Below are 22951 nucleotides of genomic sequence, written 5' to 3'. Positions count from 1 at the left end.
ACATGTGAATCTTTTTAAATTTGAATATGAAGTCTCATATGCCTATAAATAGATCATTTGAGAGTTTCACATTCACAACACCAAGAGCATACAACATTCATTCAAAGCTTTCATTCACTCTTCTCTAAGCATTGAGCCTTAATCCTTGTTCATTTTGAGAGATATAGTTTGCTCTGTATTGTTCTTATTTCACTCATTGATGAGTGTTTTCTGATAACCTACCCACTATCAGCTCTTGTATCAGAAAAAGGGTGTGTATAACTCTTGTGTGTGTAGAAAGTATTCTACACGGGGAATAGTTGAATCACCACATGTAAAGTGATTGTAAGTGTAGAGAGTGTTCTACACGGATCCTTTGTAGCGATGTTATTCAAAGGTGTAATAGGTTTCTGTCTCCACCTGAAGGAGGTTGAATAGTGAATTTGGGAATCCTCAAGGGGTAGCTTAAGGCGAGGACGTAGGCAGTGGGGCCGAATCTCGTTAACATACGGAGTTTGCTTCTCTCTTACCCTTACTCTTTATATTTATTGTTATTTCATATTTTGTTTATATTTTATATTATATATTTGATTTATAATTGTTATTTTTTTTAATACAACTCAATTTACCCCCCCTCTTGTGTTAGTCATCTGGGCAACACACTTCTTTTATGTTTTTTTTAAGCATTTTTTTAAAATATTTTTTAAACATTTGTAATTATTAAAAAAATTATTTTTATTACCGTCATTTTTATATATTCTATTAATATAATTTATTAAAGTAATTATTTTATATTTAAATAATGTGATCAATTAAATAGAATGTATAACAAGCACGCAAAAGTCATTCCATATAAAATTTTTGTTTGATAAATAACAGTCTTTAATTGCTTGGCGCACAAGTACTCTCAAAGCTTGAGGATATGAAGCTCTCCCTCAAGTTTCAAGACCACCGCCGCCGCCGCCGCCGCCAAAAGCATATCCTCCTTAAAGCCAAAATACCTATATCCATATTTAACCAACCCTTCATCTCCACTACCACCACCACCAGCGACTTCCTCTCAGACCTCACCTTCTCCCTCTCCACCGACTTCTGCTCTGGCCTTGTCTCAAGTTTTTCTACTCTCCCACTATCGCCTCCACAGCATCCCCTCATTTCTCTCTCTCCTGAAGTCTGGAATTGGCCTATTTGGTTCTCCACACAAATCTCCCCCCATCTTCTTTGCACATCTCTCCCTCCCCCCAACGAACACTCCTATCACTATTTTCTCCCTCCTCCTAAATCCTCAATTCGATCGATTTGCCCTGAAAAAATCAACCTTCTCAAACCTCGGTTCCAATCAGATTATTAGGACTTTTTCCAATGTTGAAGATAATGTGATTAATGGCTCTTATTCCAATGCTAGGATCAATATGGGTCCTGGATCACATTCATTTGGAAGTTGGGATGGGTCATCTATTTGGCAAGAGCTGAAATTGGAGAATTGTGGTGACAAAGATGGAGTTATAAAATCTAATTCTATTGAGAATGGTGGGGCTTATTCAAATGGAGGATATGAGTTTGCGCCGGAGAGGCACTTGGCTTGGAATAATAGTGGGAAAGAAGGGTTTTTGTCTGGATTTGCTGCTATGAAAAATACGATATTTCCAGTGACCAAAAGGTTCGTGGTAAATTTATGGTGGGGAGTGAATTTTCCAGTCAATGCGAGAAAGAGAATGTCATATTTGACGATGAATAAGATTTGTATTGAGAGGATTGAGCAGGTGAAGTATGCGGAGATAAACAGTGGCGAGAGTAACGTGGGTGATTTGAAACTGTTGAAGGGATTGTGTTCTTGGACAATAAGGCATTTGGAGAAGCAAAATAGAGAGATCAAGCAGAGTTTGGAGGAGATGAGAGCTAGGATTTCAATGAAAAAATATCGTTAGGAGAGTGATGGCCTTGGGAAGAAGGTTTCACTGCGTACCAGTGAAAGTTATAGCAAGTTTGAGAAGTGGAAATGCAAGAACAGTGGCGAACAAGACAATGGGTGAAGAGAGTCAAAGGATAGTTGAGTGACTTTGGGCAGCGCAAGAGCATGAAGATTGACGAAGAAGGGAATGAGCAAAGAGAAACCAAATAGTCTATGAATTGGGCTAGCAATTTGGAATCTAAATTGTAGAGACTAGAGAGCTATCAAGGCGGCTTCCTCGTGACAAGGTTTGAGATTTGCAATCCACATTTTGGTTTGCTTTGTTTTGTTTGGAGCAAAACATCTACATGCAATTATGAAATGCGTAATTGCTGTGCAGTAGTTTTGAAAAAGAATAAAGACCATTATTTATAGGATATCATGCTTGCACAACAAGGCTTGCACTAGTTTCCTTATGGTCCCTATTTTCATTTATTTGACAACTAAACATCAATGTAGGTCCAAGCCACATATGAGCTTATATTTCAAAAATATTAGATATAATTGGAATTTTGTTAGAACAATTATAAAAAAATAAGGACTCTTTTCCAAAATATATAAGATTCTATACATTATTTATTTTTATCATTCAGAATATGACATGTTATGACAGATCGAATAAAAATATATTTTAATTTGGATCATGATACACTTATTTTTCTTTTCTTGAAGGCATACTTGAGATTATTTCTTTGCAAAGTAAAATTAAAATTAAAAAACAATAAATAACAAGTTTATACGATTCCAAATTCTGTAAAAACTCGAATCATCTTTTAAATGAATCATATTCAACTCGAGTTTATATCCCATTCAAATATGAAGACAATAGATTTTGATTATTTGTCATCTTCGAAGTACATGGGCCGCAAGCGAGCCTAGTTACTACAAACTTAATTTCAAGTCCCATAGGCCCAAATCCCAAACTGAACTATTTCATCGATTGATTTGGATTCACAAAAGATGAAATCATGTTCAATTTTTTAGACATAACACGTAAATGGTAGAAAAATGATTTATATAAATTTTATTCAAGTCTTTAAAAAGGGTGGATTTTACATTTAAAAAGTGTAAAAAAAATTCTTATTTATTAGTGAAATTTGTTTTTTTACAAAAAATTTACATAAGATTTATCTATTTAGAATTTGTATATAACATTACTTTCTGTATAATTCTGTTAAGGAGTTGTTTGGATTGAAAAATTTTCTTTTTTAATCTTATCTTATCATTATTATTTTTCATAATTTCTACACAAAATATAATAAAAATTTCAATTTTTTTCAAATCTCAAAATAACAATAATATTAAAAAAAATATTTTATTTAATTTTCATCTAAATTATCCCATCTCATCTCACTATCTAAATAACCTAAGGTAAAAGAAGTCAGATTCATGACTTTGACTTCCAGATGAATACAATTAGTAAGGACAGGTTTGGGAGTAGATATGAGAATTTTAAATTTGAGATGAAAGTTTAAAATATTATTTTTTAGTATTATTATTATTTTTAGGATTTGAAAAAGTTGAATTAGGATTTAAAAAAGTTGAATTATTTATTATATTTTATCTATAAATTTAAAAATATTATAATAATGAGATGAGAATTTTAAGATTAAGATGGAGATTTTCCGTTTAGCAAGCCTGCCCTACTTTTATATATTTTTCCCCTTAAAAGACAGTTTGAGAAAGAGAAAAAGCTCTAGGCTTTGGAGTTTTGAGTTTAAGCTTAGAGCAGTAGTCATGCAGAGATTCTTTGGTTTTAAACTTCTACAGTTGTTTTTTGAGGAGGGGGAAACACATAAAAATAAAAAAAATAAAAAAAAAATAAAAAATTCTGTAAAAGAAATTTCTGTAAGCGCAAGGGTGTTCCTAGGCAGCTTAGGAGTAAAGTCTGAGAATGGGATGGGCCATTATTCATCCCCAAAGGTAAAGCGTGTTATGAAATAGAAGCAAGAGAGAAAAAAAAAAATGGCAGCCTCGAAGACCGGTGGGAGCAGCAAAGCAGGCACGGCCAAAGCTCTGGTGGCCGATCAGATCTCTCAGACCGTTCAGTCAACCTCCAATCTCCTTCACCTCATGCAACAGTCCTCCTCTTCTCAGGTAAACTCTCTACCTCCCCTCTTTCTCTCGGTATATGTATAATATGTATTCTTGTGATTGAATTTTCACGTTCTCGAAGGTGTAGTACGTAGTGGCTAAATGGGTTTCTCGTGTTTTCCATAAAAAAGCCGTTTTGCATGTCAATTTTTGTCGAACGGATTGGAATGTGAATATAACCATTTAATTTATATTCTAATAGAATGTGCTTGAGAAAGAACTTCTGTATTTTGATGAATGTTGGAAACTCTTAGTTCAATCAGCATCGGGATAAAAAATTTATTCTTTTTTCCCCTTTTTTTGGAATCTCTGAAAATAGAATTGGAGGACACAAATTGAATTTTAGGATGGGGAATTCCAAAAACTTTTTTTGTCAAATTGGTGTGGGTAGGGTAGATTACATTTTCCTTTTTCAAATGAAGTAATTTTGATAGACGCTGAACAGTTGGGTTGTTTCTCTGTGGGTTTTGAGACGCGTGACTAAACATTCATATCTTGTTGACAAGAAGATGAAGCAGCGGCTAGTTAGAGAGATAATGGACAGGAACTAACAACGAGGCAAATTTTTATATAATTTTTAATATAAAAATGTGAAATCTGACTATATGGGAACCCTTTGATCAAACTTTTTAAAGGTTTAGATAGAGTTAATACTATATAAGTGGGCCAGTGGCAATGAATTTTCCAATTCTATTTGGGATGGTGTGATTGAGAAAATTGACCACCGATTGGTTGGTTGGACGAGAATCTATTTGTCTAAAGGTGCAAGATTACTTTAATCAAGAGTATTGTTTCCGATTTTTTCACATGTTTCTTATCCCTGTTTCCTCTCCCCACTAGTGTGGCCAATAGAATAAAGGAGCTTTAACAGAAATTTCTATGGATCAGGTTAGTGAAGAGTAAATTTTACATAGTAAACTGGGCCAATACATGCTCTCCGATTGCCAAGAGAGGTGTAGGAGTTCTAAACTAAACTGGTATTTGCATTACCAACATGGGAGGAGTGCCTTGCGGAGAGCCGTGGTTGATTCTAAATTGGGATGTGCGTGGGTGGGTTTTGTGGAGAAAAATATCAGAAGAGGACTTTAATCGAGAGTATTCTTTCCGATTTTTTCACATGTTTCTTCTCCCTGTTTCCTCTCCCCTCTAGTGTGGCCAATAGAATAAAGGAGCTTTAACAGAACTTTCTATGGATCAGGTTAGTGAAGGGTAAATTTTACATAGTAAACTAGGCCAATATGTGCTCTCCAATTGCCAAGAGCGGTTTAGGAGTTCTAAACTTGCTTCTGTTTTACCAGGCCCTTCTAGAGAACTGGTATTTGCATTACAAACACGGGAGGAGTGCCTTGCGGAGAGCCGTGTTGATTCTAAATTGGGATGTGCGTGGGTGGGTTTTGTGGAGAAAAATATCAGAAGAGGATGAGAGGTTTTTTCTAGTCATAAATTTGAGGTTGGAGACATGATCATCAAGGAAACTTTTCCAGAGGTTTATGGCATTGGGCATGTACAAAAGGCCTCAATGGTTGATCTGGTAGAGTTCTCCAATAGCTCCCCTTAATGGAATGTTAGTTTCTTTAAAACGGCCCTTTACTCAGAAGTTGATGCCTTCATTAAAATTGTCTATGTCTTGTATTCTTTATGTCTTAGAGGTGGGGATAAAATTCTTTGGGCCCCTTCCGAGAAAAAAGTTTATTTTTTTATTATCATCGTATTCAGTACTTAGGCCTCATGATGGTAACCCTTTTCCTTGGAAGTGTATTTGGCAAACTAAGGCGCCTCCAAGAGCATCTTTCTTCACAGCCTCCATGGGAAAGATCCTCACTTTCCTTTTTTCTTGAACCAAGTACATAATTGATGCTTCACAAAAGCATCTTAAATTTTCAAAAACCAACTAATATTCCTTTGCAGTCCATTGTGCACTGTTACTCTTAAATGATTTTTGTAACATCTGCAGGCCCAACTGATAAAGCTTCCAAAGGACCTTTTGGCAAAAACCTCTGTAATCAAGAATACTGGGCAAGTACGTAGATCCACTGCACAAAATAAGCATGGAGTACCTATGTGATTGCATATACATTATATAGAAGAATAGAATATCTGAAACAAGACCCACAGTTCTGATCTATCTATTCCTCTCCTATTGTGCTGCTGCAGGTGTTGGAGCAGATGCCTCATGTCATTTCATCCTTGGATGCGCATATGGAGAAAGGATTACAAAGGTTGCATTTATGTTGTACACCATTGTTATTTTAGATTACCATCGGTCTTGGCGTGGCCTATAATACATAAGTAACTTTCTGAAGTCGCTCTAGTTTCAAAGGAAACATGTAAATAGGCATGGCACATCTTTATGACAGATTATGAACGCATTTTGAAATACTTTTGGTCTCTTTCCTTGTTGGAGATGGGGAAGTTTAACATGTTCCATTGCTATTTTAGATCCTGAAACTTTAAACGTAGAAACACATTGTGTTTGCAGAAAGAACTTTTTCCTAGACTTTGGTGGAAATTTCCTTCTCAATCATCCAGCTTTACGCACCAACCACATGGCCATTTCTATTTAGTCTAGGGGTCAAACAGAAACATGTTGACTTCTGCAAAAACTACAATTGTTCTTGGCAGCAAAATGCAATCTAGATTGTAATTTGTTGACTACAATTCTCTAGTTTTCTTCTTCTTCTTCTTTTAGGGTAATAAAAGGTTTCCTGTTTATGCCATATGCCCCCCATTTTTTCAGATTTGGATCTAAATTACCGATCTAACACAATCTTTGTGCCAATTTCGTGACCATTGCTGTAATAATGCTCTGCATTACATGCATCCTGCATGAGGACATAAGCCACAATCATTTCACAGAATGAAAGAAAGTAAATATTTTATTTGTCTCTCTGATAATTAAGTCCATGGTATTTCCTACTTGTCTCCCTTGGCTTATATGAGTCATAATTTTTTGCAGTGTTCCTCATCTGAAAACAGTAATCCAATTACTTGCAAATATGGAAAGCTGCCAGCTTAGTTCCATCTCTCAAGCTCATCTTTCTCAGCAGGTATACTCTCTCTCTGCAACATACACCACCTTGCACTAACCACTTTTTTTTTTGGTATTTAAATCTCTCCACAAAAAGGTCCATTAATGAAAGTACTTATAAACCTAGTTTTTGATGTTTTCCTGTTTCAACTCTCCTTGCCTTTCTCCAGGAACATGACTGGGCAACACCTTCGGAGGTGCCATAGCCAAATGAAGTCCTGGACCCTGAACTCCGATCCGAACCTTCTTTGCTGTATGCCTGAAATGGTACATTAGGACTGCAGCCTGCGCCATGGTAGGATATCAAATTCTTACTCGGGATGATCACTTCTTTATGGTGTAACATTTGATCTATCCCTAGTCTCTGTGCAACATACAACGTTACCAGAAAATAGAATTCATGCATACATTGAAGCATGAGAAGAAACCTTGTTCCAGCTTGTGATGTTCTGTATATTTGTCGCCCCTCATTGTAACCAGAAATTTGTTCGATATTGACTTCTCCAAGCGTTTGAAACATGTTTACGACTTAAAAAGAAGGAAACATGAATGCTGAATCGTGATATGTACTTGTTTTTTCGTTTTCCTAATTCAAGGACCCAAAACCAAAAGCATGAACAAGACCAGGGCATGGAATGCATTTGTTTCTTTAATCATTATAGATTTCAGAGTATCTGCAAATCCTGATTGCATAATATGGGTAAAGATTGGGCAAGTTCATGACTGGTTTGGCTGAGAGCTTCTGCTTCTCACGATGAGATTTACGGAGGCAAAGCATGCTCATTTTTCCCAGCAGAAATAAATCATGGATGTCCCGTGCGTTTCATATGATTGCTGTCATACTGTCATTGTTAAATCATAGCATACGATCTGTCAAACGTTATTGTGACGCCCCCAAATTCCGTTTGGGATCGGACGGACATTTGAAGCGTCGAGACATGCAACACAAGGTTACCTGCCCCCGTTCATGACATATAAGATGCAATATTCCTAACATGCATCTAACAATATGCAATATTCGCAGCGGATAAATTTTTTCTTTAGCAATACTATGCACCAAATTGAAAATATCTCAAATGCTTAAAACATACTTCATACATAAAAATCCATTGAACAACTAAGATCACAACACTAGTCCAAAATGGTTATGATCCAAAAAGTAGTAGAGATGCAACTCAATCGTACAAGTAGTAATTTACGTTAATTACTATATCAACATTTATGTCGCACCGTCACTTAGTCAACTGTGTCTAGTTGATCAGCTCCTGATTCTCCTTCAGGTCCTGTAACAAGATCTACCATTCGGGGGGAATGGTAGTTGGGACTACCAAAGTGAGATTTGATTACAAATCTCAGTAAGTTAACAAAAAACTTCCATACAGACTAATGATACATGTATGACAGTAAAAGCATAAATGCATAATCAAATTCATAAGTAATTAAAGCATAACTTAGCGTACAACATAGCATAATTGACATAGCTTAAATTGAATCATGAACTGAACTTGACTTGACATGAACTTGATCTGAAACTTGACTTAGCATGAACTTGCTCTGAAACTTGAATTAACATGAAAAATACATACTCCACAGTTGTTGTGGCCCCATGTATTCTACACAAACTTGACTTAACATTAAAAATACATACTCCACAGTTGTTGTGGCCCCATGTATTCGACATAAACTTGACTTAACATGAAAAATACATACTCCACAGTTGTTGTGGCCCCATGTATTCTACGTGTAAATACATACTCCACAGTTGTTGTGGCCCCATGTATTCTACACAAACTTGACTTAACATTAAAAAATACATACTCCACAGTTGTTGTGGCCCCATGTATTCGACATAAACTTGACTTAACATGAAAAATACATACTCCACAGTTGTTGTGGCCCCATATATTCTACGTGTAAATACATACTCCACAGTTGTTGTGGCCCCATGTATTCTACGTGTAAATACATACTCCACAGTTGTTGTGGCCCCATGTATTCTACGCATCACAATTGTAGTAAAATACATACTCCACAGTTGTTGTGGCCCCATGTATTCTACACAAACATAATGTACTCAAGATGAAACGTGACTGGAATACGAAAGGACTGAAGTCCTGACGTAACATAACGTGACTTGAACATAACTTAGAATACATGACCAACTTGAGATAGAAACATTTCGTAACATGGCATAACATATAATAGACAACATATTTAACATGACATACTTGCAACAGTGAATATTACATGACTTGACTTACATGTAATGGATGACATACTTAGCATGACGTACTTGTAATGTACAGTAATATATAACAGAATATATTATGTAACAGATAAAAATTGATGACAGAATAAATTCTGTATAATAGACAATTACATGATAACTTGACATGGCATGACACATATGATAACATACATACATACACTGTAGTTCTTTTACTTAGCACACATACACAGTAGACTGCTAGTAAGTTAAAAGCTAACTTACCTCGATCTCCGCGTTTCTTATAAAACCTCAAGCGCGATCACGAGGAACTGTAATTAGTGATTCTAAAAGTTAGTACTAAATCACTAATAATTTGAAATATGGAAAAATACTAACTTAAAGAGTAAAATTTCCATTTTACTTCCTACATGTAGGAAAATGACCGTTTTACCCATAACTTAAGGATTTTGCATACTAACTCCAAAAGTCACCAAAATTTACATGCCTCATGTAAATTTTATCCTCAACTCAAATATCAATTTAGAAAAATTTAAAACTAATCACAACTATTAAAACTCCATAGGGCCGAAATTCTCATATGCTATTTCTATTGATTTTTGTTTCTAACTTGTTTTGATCAACCTTTTGATCTATGACTTATAAATATGTGATCTTCAAACCAAACCATCACATGGTTTAAAAAGATGTCCTAAAACATATATAAGCTTCTAATTCAAGATCACATGGTTAAAAATTAACCAAAACATAAATTTAGCCAAGAACATCCACACTTTGGCTTATCTGAATATCTCTTTGTATAAAATTTCATATCTTTGAAACTAACATCAAATATCTTCAAAATAATAATATAACATGTATATAAGATGCTTAGGATCCTCCAATAAAATTATCAAAGTCATTAGAATAGGTTTAGACCACCAAAGAGTTAAACTTTCTCAAAATAGAAACTGTTTTTCTTATTCCAGTTTCTAAGTTTCTAAATCTAAGCAAATATTTCATCAAAACCTTCAATCATGCAAAAATCCTCAACCAATAGTCATATATACATGTTAACAATACTCCATAAAAATTTCGGACCAATATCTATCCATTAGCTTGGTCAAAAACTCCAAACTATAACATATTCTCCAGTTTATCTCCCAGAATGACCTTTCTATAGTTTACACAATATTTGACTGACCAAATGATCTTCAAATGGGACAAATAAGATATCCATGTAAACTAGACTCAAAAAGGAACAACTTATATGAAGGAGACTTTATGATAAAACACTTACAACAGCTTCGAAATGGGCATGCAAAAGAACTCCTAAAAGCTGTCCGAGAGAGAATGTTTGATATTCTTTTAAAGAAACGTGTAAATGAAGATAAGTTCGTGGGTGATGGCTGGAGATGCTTATGGAAGAGATAAGGGAGATGATAAGGCTGGAATTGAGAGTTGAGTGTGGTTTTCTCCTACCCAAAATATCTATAAAATATTATCTCAAAATATTCTATCCAATAATATCTATAAAAATCAGCTCAATATATTTTCCAAATGTGGAGTAGACTTGGAAGAGTAAGGTGGCTAAAATCTTTCTATGTGTATTTTAAATCTCTATTCTTAAGATATTTTCCAAATGTGTATTTTGCTTAGGTGTCATGATCTCACACCTTGATTTCCTTCACAATTCCATCTAATGGTTTCTCTTTGTGTCAAGTATCTAATACTATTCATTATGTGTGGTTAAGATCTTGCCAAGTGTCCAAATAAAATATCGCTATCCTAATTTGGACATTTCACACTATGATTTTGAAAACACTGCGCTCAGTACATTTACCGAGGTTACTATTCACTCCAAAAATAAACGTAATAAACTTAGTACTGAAAAATTCTAAATATTTAATTAAGCCTAGTGGTGTAGACTATAATGTATTCTGACACTTTTAACTATCTCAAATAATTAAAATCGCATTTCTAGTACCATAGTGAGCGATAACACTGACTATGTTGACAGGCTAAAATTTATGCGATTAGTCGATTCGTGTAAACTTACAGAGTTTTCACGAGGTTCCTAAAGTCAATAGAAATTCCTTAATTGAATTTCTAGCGGGCTGTTACAATCTCCCCTCCTAAAAAAAAGATTTCGTCCTCGAAATCGAATTAAATAAGAAGTAGCAATTTAATGAGGAGGTGTTGCTTACCAACCTATTGTCTATCCCGTATATATATATATATATATATATATATATATGCCTTTGAGATTATGTCATTCCTTAACTCTCTTACTTTAATCAACAATTAGATTATACTTCTTTGCACAAGGTTGGCCAAGTTGTAACGACATACTCTCCAAACCTAAAACTTTAAGTAATTAATCTTCCGAAACTCTTCTTTAGAAAAGCATAGGTGATATACTTTAAATGTTCTTGTAAATACCATAGTTAGTAAAGAATTCATCAAAATTAAACCGTTAACCTCTCTCTTTTTAACAAAATCGGTGGCACTCTGTTTTAGACCAGACAACTCTGATCCGCGTGATTTTTATAGGTCTTCTGTAGTTGTCAGGCGCCGCATAGCTACGACACTACTTTGTTCTTCTGTAATTGTCAGGCACCGCAGCTATGATACTACATTGCTCTTGTCTCTTGTAGAGAAATGATTCACGAGAGGTGATTCGTCATAATTTTCTCTATAAAAGAATTATTCAGTTCATCTTCTTTCTCATCTCATCTTCTTCACTTTTCTGAAATTAATCTGCATTCTTACTCTGCAATCTCTTTCTGCTTACTCACTTTGCAATGGCTCAGCAATCTTCTCATTGCCAAAACATGAGGTATTCTGCACCTCGTTCCCCAGTTGTTTCTGCTTCTTCCATAGGTGCTATTATGCAATCAAATAATGATCTGACTAATAAGTCAGAAAATGAACTTATCTACGAGCTTGTGAGTCTCGGTACTCGATACTCATCAGCCATTGTCGCATATTCTCAGAGACTGCAATCCAGGACTGGTGGGGTTGACAAACTCCACGAGAGTATTTCTCTGCTTCAGAGGCTTCTTATGGAATCCAACATGAAGATAGAAGCAGTAAAGCGAGAGAACAGAGATTTAAAATCTTTGCTTAAGTCTTCTTTTCGAGTGGCTACTCCTTTAGATAGGAGAGGCATGCAGATTTTTGAAGAGCAAGAACGTTTAAAGATTGAGGCAAAGAGCCTCAAATTTCTGTAATTTTGCTTTATGATAATAAAATAATACTTCACAAATATTCATATTTGTGTTTCTATCTTCTGGTATATGTTTTATATACTCCATTTTATTTCTTTCAGGGATTTTCATATATATGACATGATCCAATGACTCATATAAATATGCATTTAATCATGCATATCCAAACTCTCAGTAATCTTCAAGTTAATAAAAACCTCAAGGAGTTCTACTGGTCTAGGACTAACTTACTTCTTTATAATCGCAACAATCAGTCATCTTCCTGGGTGATACTTTGATAACTGACCAGTTAATAACTTAAACTTGAAACTTTCTCTCTTATGATTGTCATAACTCTTCTATCCATCATAAATTATCAATTATTCTAACTCTAAATGATTTGTTCCTAATGTTCACATAAATCCTCAAGACCAAGATTTTACTCTCCATATAATAGTCTTCAAAAGAAGATCGATCTATGTATCCATAAAGATAGTGCTTTGCCAGAAATCATTTACTGGCGGCGTGGTAATACTATTATCATAAATGAATCCTACTAAGGCTAAAGCTTCTCCTAATCAAATTACTCTTCCAAACACAATTTCTATCGTATTTTTAGAATCGAAACAATTCTCCAAATATGTGGAATACCATTCATCAATCCTACATATCCTTTCTCATATTACTAAAATGTATTCTATATCTACATTGGTATGAACAATAATACTTCTAATGAAAAATTTTTACTCTTACCACTAGAGTAACAATTCAACTTCCAAGCTGAATTCTCAAGCACCACAATTAATAGAAACAATGACTCGTTTGAATCAAACAATGTACAATTTACCAACCCCAATGACTTGACCTACTCCAAAATAACAATAATGCAATACTACCATCAATTGCAATCAGATCAACGTTAACTATGTTTACCTCAACTAATCCTTCATCCATCGGGAAATTCTGATCCTCTTGATTATTATCTCCCTTAGGATTCCGAGGTATTCTATCACGAGTCATGTGTCCCTTCTTGAAACACACGAGTATATGTATAAAAACCACATACTACCTTTCATACCTTAAGAAATTCAAGCCTAATGTTTGGTGCATTTCCTAAGGACATGTGGATTTACTGCCCAGAGACGTATTGCTCTGATACCATCCTGTGACGCCCCCAAATTCCGTTTGGGATCGGACGGACATTTGAAGCGTCGAGACATGCAACACAAGGTTACCTGCCCCCGTTCATGACATATAAGATGCAATATTCCTAACATGCATATAACAATATGCAATATTCGCAGCGGATAAATTTTTTCTTTAGCAATACTATGCACCAAATTGAAAATATCTCAAATGCTTAAAACATACTTCATACATAAAAATCCATTGAACAACTAAGATCACAACACTAGTCCAAAATGGTTATGATCCAAAAAGTAGTAGAGATGCAACTCAATCGTACAAGTAGTAATTTACGTTAATTACTATATCAACATTTATGTCGCACCGTCACTTAGTCAACTGTGTCTAGTTGATCAGCTCCTGATTCTCCTTCAGGTCCTGTAACAAGATCTACCATTCGGGGGGAATGGTAGTTGGGACTACCAAAGTGAGATTTGATTACAAATCTCAGCAAGTTAACAAAAAACTTCCATACAGACTAATGATACATGTATGACAGTAAAAGCATAAATGCATAATCAAATTCATAAGTAATTAAATCATAACTTAGCGTACAACATAGCATAATTGACATAGCTTAAATTGAATCATGAACTGAACTTGACTTGACATGAACTTGATCTGAAACTTGACTTAGCATGAACTTGCTCTGAAACTTGAATTAACATGAAAAATACATACTCCACAGTTGTTGTGGCCCCATGTATTCTACACAAACTTGACTTAACATTAAAAATACATACTCCACAGTTGTTGTGGTCCCATGTATTCGACATAAACTTGACTTAACATGAAAAATACATACTCCACAGTTGTTGTGGCCCCATGTATTCTACATGTAAATACATACTCCACAGTTGTTGTGGCCCCATGTATTCTACACAAACTTGACTTAACATTAAAAAATACATACTCCACAGTTGTTGTGGCCCCATGTATTCGACATAAACTTGACTTAACATGAAAAATACATACTCCACAGTTGTTGTGGCCCCATATATTCTACGTGTAAATACATACTCCACAGTTGTTGTGGCCCCATGTATTCTACACAAACTTGACTTAACATGAAAAATACACACTCCACAGTTGTTGTGGCCCCATGTATTCTACGTGTAAATACATACTCCACAGTTGTTGTGGCCCCATGTATTCTACGCATCACAATTGTAGTAAAATACATACTCCACAGTTGTTGTGGCCCCATGTATTCTACACAAACATAATGTACTCAAGATGAAACGTGACTGGAATACGAAAGGACTGAAGTCCTGACGTAACATAACGTGACTTGAACATAACTTAGAATACATGACCAACTTGAGATAGAAACATTTCGTAACATGGCATAACATATAATAGACAACATATTTAACATGACATACTTGCAACAGTGAATATTACATGACTTGACTTACATGTAATGGATGACATACTTAACATGACGTACTTGTAATGTACAGTAATATATAACAGAATATATTATGTAACAGATAAAAATTGATGACAGAATAAATTCTGTATAATAGACAATTACATGATAACTTGACATGGCATGACACATATGATAACATACATACATACACTGTAGTTCTTTTACTTAGCACACATACACAGTAGACTGCTAGTAAGTTAAAAGCTAACTTACCTCGATCTCCGCGTTTCTTATAAAACCTCAAGCGCGATCACGAGGAACTGTAATTAGTGATTCTAAAAGTTAGTACTAAATCACTAATAATTTGAAATATGGAAAAATACTAACTTAAAGAGTAAAATTTCCATTTTACTTCCTACATGTAGGAAAATGACCGTTTTACCCATAACTTAAGGATTTTGCATACTAACTCCAAAAGTCACCAAAATTTACATGCCTCATGTAAATTTTATCCTCAACTCAAATATCAATTTAGAAAAATTTAAAACTAATCACAACTATTAAAACTCCATAGGGCCGAAATTCTCATATGCTATTTCTATTGATTTTTGTTTCTAACTTGTTTTGATCAACCTTTTGATCTATGACTTATAAATATGTGATCTTCAAACCAAACCATCACATGGTTTAAAAAGATGTCCTAAAACATATATAAGCTTCTAATTCAAGATCACATGGTTAAAAATTAACCAAAACATAAATTTAGCCAAGAACATCCACACTTTGGCTTATCTGAATATCTCTTTGTATAAAATTTCATATCTTTGAAACTAACATCAAATATCTTCAAAATAATAATATAACATGTATATAAGATGCTTAGGATCCTCCAATAAAATTATCAAAGTCATTAGAATAGGTTTAGACCACCAAAGAGTTAAACTTTCTCAAAATAGAAACTGTTTTTCTTATTCCAGTTTCTAAGTTTCTAAATCTAAGCAAATATTTCATCAAAACCTTCAATCATGCAAAAATCCTCAACCAATAGTCATATATACATGTTAACAATACTCCATAAAAATTTCGGACCAATATCTATCCATTAGCTTGGTCAAAAACTCCAAACTATAACATATTCTCCAGTTTATCTCCCAGAATGACCTTTCTATAGTTTACACAATATTTGACTGACCAAATGATCTTCAAATGGGACAAATAAGATATCCATGTAAACTAGACTCAAAAAGGAACAACTTATATGAAGGAGACTTTATGATAAAACACTTACAACAGCTTCGAAATGGGCATGCAAAAGAACTCCTAAAAGCTGTCCGAGAGAGAATGTTTGATATTCTTTTAAAGAAACGTGTAAATGAAGATAAGTTCGTGGGTGATGGCTGGAGATGCTTATGGAAGAGATAAGGGAGATGATAAGGCTGGAATTGAGAGTTGAGTGTGGTTTTCTCCTACCCAAAATATCTATAAAATATTATCTCAAAATATTCTATCCAATAATATCTATAAAAATCAGCTCAATATATTTTCCAAATGTGGAGTAGACTTGGAAGAGTAAGGTGGCTAAAATCTTTCTATGTGTATTTTAAATCTCTATTCTTAAGATATTTTCCAAATGTGTATTTTGCTTAGGTGTCATGATCTCACACCTTGATTTCCTTCACAATTCTATCTAATGGTTTCTCTTTGTGTCAAGTATCTAATACTATTCATTATGTGTGGTTAAGATCTTGCCAAGTGTCCAAATAAAATATCGCTATCCTAATTTGGACATTTCACACTATGATTTTGAAAACACTGCGCTCAGTACATTTACCGAGGTTACTATTCACTCCAAAAATAAACGTAATAAACTTAGTACTGAAAAATTCTAAATATTTAATTAAGCCTAGTGGTGTAGACTATAATGTATTCTGACACTTTTAACTATCTCAAATAATTAAAATCGCATTTCTAGCACCATAGTGAGCGATAACACTGACTATGTTGACAGGCTAAAATTTATGCGATTAGTCGATTCGTGTAAACTTACAGAGTTTTCACGAGGTTCCTAAAGTCAATAGAAATTCCTTAATTGAATTTCTAGCGGGCTGTTACAGTTATTCATGTCATAAACGTTCTACCCTTTTTTATGGCCTGCAAACACAAAAAAGACTTTGAGGAGCCAAAAATGTCATCCATCAGAAAAATTTCATAGAAAAAAAAAGAGAGCTTGTTGATTTAAAGAGAACTGCACATATGATAAAATTTTATAAAATTAAATTCACAAATTATTATGACTTCATGTGATACATTAAATTTTATCTATAAATTTATATTTATGAAAAGTATATAACTAAAATATTTCTTCTATTTAAATACAAAATTCTGGACCCAATGGACACAGAATAATAACAAAATAGAAGTCATTTTCCCCTTTCCTTTTTAAGTAATAATTTAATGGTCAGAATTCAGAAAGAATGAAGGTTTTTGTATGGATGAATATGGATGGATTGGTATGCCACGTGGAATGAGGAGAATAAATGGTATTCTATATTAATGCTATTATTATTTTATTATTTTATTTTTTATTAGGAAAAAAGAGACCTTTTTGTTTTAGTTTTTTTGTTATAATGTGGCAGACTTGTTTGCTAGGATTTATATTAGGCGCATTTGAGTGATAAATCCAAAAAAGCAACCGAAGTTGCCTTCCCTGAAACGGCGTCGTATATACATTCTCTTCACAGTCCCACGGCCACGGTCCACCTCGCCTCATCCCTACGTTTTGTGCGAAAATCCGAAACCAGTGGAAAATACAAAGAGTCAAAGACCCGCCATTATTATTATTAAAGAGCTCCATAGAAAGAACCTTCCCCTTTTCCTCTCCTTCTCTCCCTCTCTTCTCAAGGTTTAGCGGAACCCTACCCCTACTTCATAGAAATCCATGGCTGCTGCCTCCCTGAATCTGCCATTTGCTTCTTCTTCTGCCGCTGCCGCTGCCGCTTCTTCTTCTTCTTCTTCTGCTTCGTCGCTATTCTCTCGCTATACTCTCAGCCGTAGACGCTTTGTCTCCTCCGACTCTCGCTCTCGAATTCACGCCCATAACACCGTCGTAATCTCTCTCTCTCTCTCTCTAGTGATATATACATGCGAAGTTTTCTTTTTTATTCTTTTTGTTGTGTTCTTCTTCTTCTTTTATTCATAAATTGTACAGCTTCAAAATGTGAATTATTGGGCTTGCTTTGGTTGGTTGGGTTCCTCAATTCCATTGCAATTTCAATAGAACCTAATAAAAAAAAGTATATAATAGAGTTCAACATTTTTCATTGTGTATTCCAATTACTTTTTTCCGGCTATGATATCAATGGTTTTTTTTTTTTTTAAACGTGTTTCGGTTAGAAGCCTAATTTTTTTTTTAAAAGAGAAATGCTTTGGCAGAAATGAATTTTATAAAAGTAAATTAGTTTGACGTGATATTAAAATTATTTTTATTATAAAATACATCTAATGTATCAAATCAAATTATATTAATTTATTAATTTACTTTTATAAAATCTTCGGATCAGTTCTCTTTTTAAAATTCCTTGAAAATGGGATATTGAACTCTTAAGTGAATATCTGCAAATCATTTTTAATTTACTATTTGGTTCCTTTGCTAAATACCAGCAAAGTTTGTGGTTTTATTTTGAGGTATATGCAAACTAGGTCGTTATCAAATATTACTGATTTGGGTATTCTTTTATGGTGTTAGAGATGTGATCTATCCAAGCCGTTGAAAAATATAAATGGGAAGCCCATTGTTCCTATCCTTAACGAGCGGAATCTACCCAACTTTTTGGAAACTGCACGCATGGAGAAGACAGTCAACCGAACTAGTACCAGGCTGAAATTATTTTCTGGCACTGCAAATCCTACCCTTTCTCAGGTAGGACTATTACTTTATTGTTTTGGTTCTTTGGATTAACAAGGTACCGTTAATGAAGTGCTTTTGGATTAATTAGTGGATTGATAAGTCATTTAAAGAAACTGAATTTGCAGGTTGCGAGTAGTTTATCCTGTGCTTTTTTGTTTTTCTTCTAATGAAAACCTTACTATCTTCAATGGAATTGCTCTAAACTTTGCCCATCTAAAGAAGTAATCTGTCAGAATTCTTAGAAATTCTTGTGCTTCAGAATCAATAATTTTGCTCTTTAAATTTGCAGGATATTATAGTTTTTTATAGGATTTGAATACTTCTGGGTCAAGGCCAACTGCCTAAATGGTTATATGTTTGCTTTTGAACAAATATTTTTCACCCAAAAATTTGTTGGATTTAGTTACTTATACCCTAGCCAACAGATAGACACGCACTCTAGCACACAGACATACACATTTGAACGCACGCACCCATCCACACATGCACACAACACACCCACACACAGGCGGGCCAGCACACACAATCATGCACGCACACATTTATGTTTTTGGAATGTTGTGCTTATGTTGCTGGCACTTTGTTATTTGCCCCCAGGAAATTGCTTGGTACATGGGCCTGGAACTCGGAAAGATCAACATAAAGCGATTTGCAGATGGGGAAATATATGTTCAATTGCAAGAGAGTGTCAGAGGATGTGATGTATACCTAGTACAGCCTACCTGCCCTCCTGCAAATGAGAATCTCATGGAGCTATTAGTAATGATAGATGCTTGTCGTAGGGCTTCAGCCAAAACCATTACTGCAGTGATTCCATATTTTGGATATGCTAGAGCTGACAGAAAGGCAAGTTCTAAATTGCAGTGTACTTTGATGAACGTTTATGAAATAAATCAGTCGTTGTAGTTTACATAAACATTACATATTGCAAATCTGCCCGACATGGGGATCATTGGGAATCTACTATTCCAATTTTAATGGTCTTGGGCATATCGTCAAACCTATTAGAAAGAAAAAGCCTGGATGAACCCTTCTAGTTTTCATTGAGGGGGATAGGATTTGAAATTCAGTGTCATCCTTATGCTGTAGTACATTTGAATTTGACTGATCACTGAGATGATTGGTTCTGCCAATGCATCTTAAGCAAATCAATGATTCTTAAGAACTTGCACTATATCGTGTTCTATATAGGCTGACTAACATTGTCTTCTCCATCTATGAACTTTTTTCCCCAGACCCAAGGGCGTGAATCAATTGCAGCCAAACTAGTTGCAAACCTTATCACAGAAGCAGGTGCTAACCGTGTTCTAGCTTGTGACCTTCATTCTGGGCAGTCCATGGGTTACTTTGATATCCCAGTGGATCATGTATATTCTCTGGTAAAGTAATCCATACACTTGATTGTTGACTTTCAATGTTTTTGTGGTCTCAGATCTCTGATACTATTGTTTGTTATGTGCACTCTAGCCTGTGATTCTTGATTATCTTGCCAGCAAGACAGTCAGTTCTCAAGATTTGGTAGTTGTTTCCCCTGATGTTGGTGGGGTAGCAAGGGCACGTGCTTTTGCAAAAAAATTATCTGATGCACCGTTAGCCATTGTAGACAAAAGGCGCTATGGACACAATGCTGCTGAGGTAAATTTTGCATCAGTGCTCTGTTAAATTATCTTCTTTTTTCCAGCTTACATATGTCTTGGTCAAATTCTTGATTCTCTTATATTACTAGATGTCTGTGAAGACTTGCGCTAAAGCGGTATAGCATGTCTTGTCTTTCACATCCTAAAAACCGTGGCTAATGTTCATCTTGTAGGTGATGAATCTGATTGGAGATGTAAAAGGAAAAGTTGCAGTGATGATGGATGACATGATTGACACTGCTGGTGGGTCAAGTGCTTTTGAATGTCAAATCCAACACTGAAACTTCCTTCAATTGAAGAAAAGAGACATTATCGGTTGTATTCATTTCCCTTAACCTATATAAGCTTATAACTAGTGAATTGGTTGTGTGCTGTAGGGACCATTGCTAAAGGTGCAGCTCTTTTGCATGAAGAGGGGGCCAGGGAGGTCTATGCATGCTGCACTCATGCTGTGTTCAGGTATTGACTTCATTTACAGCAGTTCTTCTTGCTTGTTTCTCTAGATGCTTGGCAAAAACTTGTTAACTTCTTTATGAGATTGCCATAAAGATTTTAATGAAGTGGGAGAATCTTAAATTGATCAAACCATCTCTGTTTTTGTTTTGTAACTCAAATTAACTCCTTTTTGCTAAGAAGTCTAGAATACAGAGTGATTCTTATTCAGTTTGATGCTGGACAGATGCTAAATACAGTCAAACGCTAAAGAAATTTCTGGGTAGATAGTAGCCAGAAAATCTACCCAGAAAGAGTTATCGTACCTACTCCTACACCATGCTCGAATTATAAAAATACTAGGAAAACTTTCTTTGTATGCTACACCTTTAGTAAGACTCATTTTATATGGTTAGAGATAATTATATCCCAATCAGTCTTACCTGAGCAGTAGTTTTTCTTCCTTGCATAACTATAAAGCTGGGGCCTGCATTTTGACTAGAGCTTATTGTGATTTTACTGTCAGACCTTTGGGTTAAAAAGTGAGTGTGTTTGAGGTTTTAACAACGATTACCTGTGGACCTTTGGGTTAGACGATCTCGATATATGACTCGTTTATCATTAACTTTTTCTTTACAGCCCTCCTGCAATTGAGAGGTTGTCAAGCGGCCTGTTTCAAGAGGTGATTGTTACAAACACGATCCCAGTTGCAGAGAAGAATTACTTCCCCCAGTTGACTGTTCTTTCAGTGGCAAACCTGCTGGGTGAAACTATTTGGCGTGTTCATGATGATTGTTCAGTGAGTAGCATTTTCCAGTGAAATCATATTGGAAAAGTTGAAGACGTCAATTAGGTTAGCTGGTAAGGTCCACTGAAGCAGTACCAGAGACCCAGATCAAGTCCTGCATTCACCAAGAATGAGAAGGATTAAAGGAATAGAGAAGGTTAACTCTTTATTTAATGGCCCATAAGCCCTGTGAATTTATGGCCGAAGAAGAAAAGAAAAGGAAAAGGAAATTGATTTAAAGAGTCAAGTGTCAGCCGTTCATTAAATCTACCATTCATGGCTATTTTCTACAATTTTTGGGGCAATTTTTCTTCCAATACACGTCCTTTTTGGTTCATGTTTCTTTAGAGCTGGTAGCCTGGTTCTTCAAACTGGTTTGTTCACTCAAATCTGGACTTGGCTCGGATTAAGATTTCTTAAAAAATTTTCATCGAAACATATTATACAATTTAGAGAGGTATGAATACAACAAGCAGATTTGATTGTATTTAATGGAGTCCAGGCAACTATACATGTAGCATTTAATGCCGTAAGGTTTAGGGGCTGTTTATCTTTATCTCATCAAATTGTAGCAAAATTGTTGATAAAAAATAAGACTGTTCATCCGGACCGGAATCTGGATAACCGAGTGTCCGGTTATGGGTTTCGGCCTGTGTCAAGTCCGGGCCGAAATTCGCATTTTAAAATCCGGATGAACCTGGACTGGGTTTCAAATTTTAAACTCGAAACCCAAGTTTAAACCCAGGACTCGAGTTCTTTTAAAATCCACTTAGTTGAGTGAGGGAAGCGGAACTCGGGTTAAGTCACTCAATGACTTAAGGATCTAAGGTCCTAGACTCTAGTGATGATCACTGAGTGAGGGTAGTAGAACAATATTGAGAGAGAGGCAACAGAACGACATTGAGAGAGAGAGAGAGAGAGAGAGAGAGAGAGAGAGAGAGAGAGAGAGTTATGTATACCATGCAATGTGTGGGAGCTATCGGGGGGGTGGGGGGTGCTGCGAAGGTGCTGACCTTCAACTGATTGGAGTCAAACAGTGGAGGCTTGTTCCCCACCATCTTCTGCTGGCAATGACAACCTGAAATGGGAGAAGTGGTGACCTGTGTTATCTATGGCTGAGGAAGGAAACGTGGAGGGTTGCTAGACGTATAGTGGCTTTCA

The 22951-nt window shown here is 35.2% G+C and overlaps 2 protein-coding genes across 3 annotated transcripts; both read left to right on the top strand.

Annotated features, from left to right (window-relative positions):
* Positions 1-3652: 3652 nt before the first annotated feature.
* On the top strand, positions 3653-7621 carry LOC122290515 (tobamovirus multiplication protein 2B-like). Of its 2 annotated transcripts, XM_043098275.1 has the most exons (5): positions 3717-4027; positions 5979-6044; positions 6179-6243; positions 6981-7071; positions 7223-7621. In XM_043098275.1, the coding sequence occupies exons 1-5, from the start codon at positions 3896-3898 to the stop codon at positions 7256-7258; spliced, it is 390 nt and encodes a 129-aa protein (XP_042954209.1). In that variant the 5' UTR covers positions 3717-3895; the 3' UTR covers positions 7259-7621. The 2 variants fall into 2 exon arrangements, with proteins under 2 accessions (XP_042954210.1, XP_042954209.1); XM_043098276.1 differs by lacking the exon at positions 5979-6044 and having other exon boundaries at positions 3653-4027.
* Positions 7622-17765: 10144 nt separating this feature from the next.
* On the top strand, positions 17766-22083 carry LOC122288840 (ribose-phosphate pyrophosphokinase 1-like). The gene is made up of 8 exons (XM_043095631.1): positions 17766-18133; positions 18773-18946; positions 19532-19780; positions 20170-20313; positions 20402-20569; positions 20745-20814; positions 20949-21030; positions 21643-22083. Exons 1-8 carry the CDS (start codon positions 17966-17968, stop codon positions 21821-21823), a joined length of 1236 nt encoding a protein of 411 aa, XP_042951565.1. The 5' UTR covers positions 17766-17965; the 3' UTR covers positions 21824-22083.
* Positions 22084-22951: the final 868 nt, after the last annotated feature.

This window comes from Carya illinoinensis, chromosome 12 (assembly GCF_018687715.1).
Source record: "Carya illinoinensis cultivar Pawnee chromosome 12, C.illinoinensisPawnee_v1, whole genome shotgun sequence".
Classification (NCBI taxonomy): domain Eukaryota; kingdom Viridiplantae; phylum Streptophyta; class Magnoliopsida; order Fagales; family Juglandaceae; genus Carya; species Carya illinoinensis.
The sequence above is the reverse complement of the archived record's forward strand: the minus strand, read 5'-3'. Positions and strand labels throughout refer to the sequence as shown.

Bases quoted from the DNA above. Each gene is read 5' to 3' on its own strand.
- LOC122290515 (XM_043098275.1), top strand. From the start codon at position 3,896: ATGGCAGCCTCGAAGACCGGTGGGAGCAGCAAAGCAGGCACGGCCAAA. The intron at 6,045-6,178 runs GTACGTAGATCC...GTGCTGCTGCAG, and splicing joins TAATCAAGAATACTGGGCAA to GTGTTGGAGCAGATGCCTCA. The intron at 6,244-6,980 runs GTTGCATTTATG...AATTTTTTGCAG, and splicing joins ATGGAGAAAGGATTACAAAG to TGTTCCTCATCTGAAAACAG.
- LOC122288840 (XM_043095631.1), top strand. From the start codon at position 17,966: ATGGCTGCTGCCTCCCTGAATCTGCCATTTGCTTCTTCTTCTGCCGCT. The intron at 18,134-18,772 runs GTAATCTCTCTC...TTATGGTGTTAG, and splicing joins TTCACGCCCATAACACCGTC to AGATGTGATCTATCCAAGCC. The intron at 21,031-21,642 runs GTATTGACTTCA...TTTTCTTTACAG, and splicing joins TGCACTCATGCTGTGTTCAG to CCCTCCTGCAATTGAGAGGT.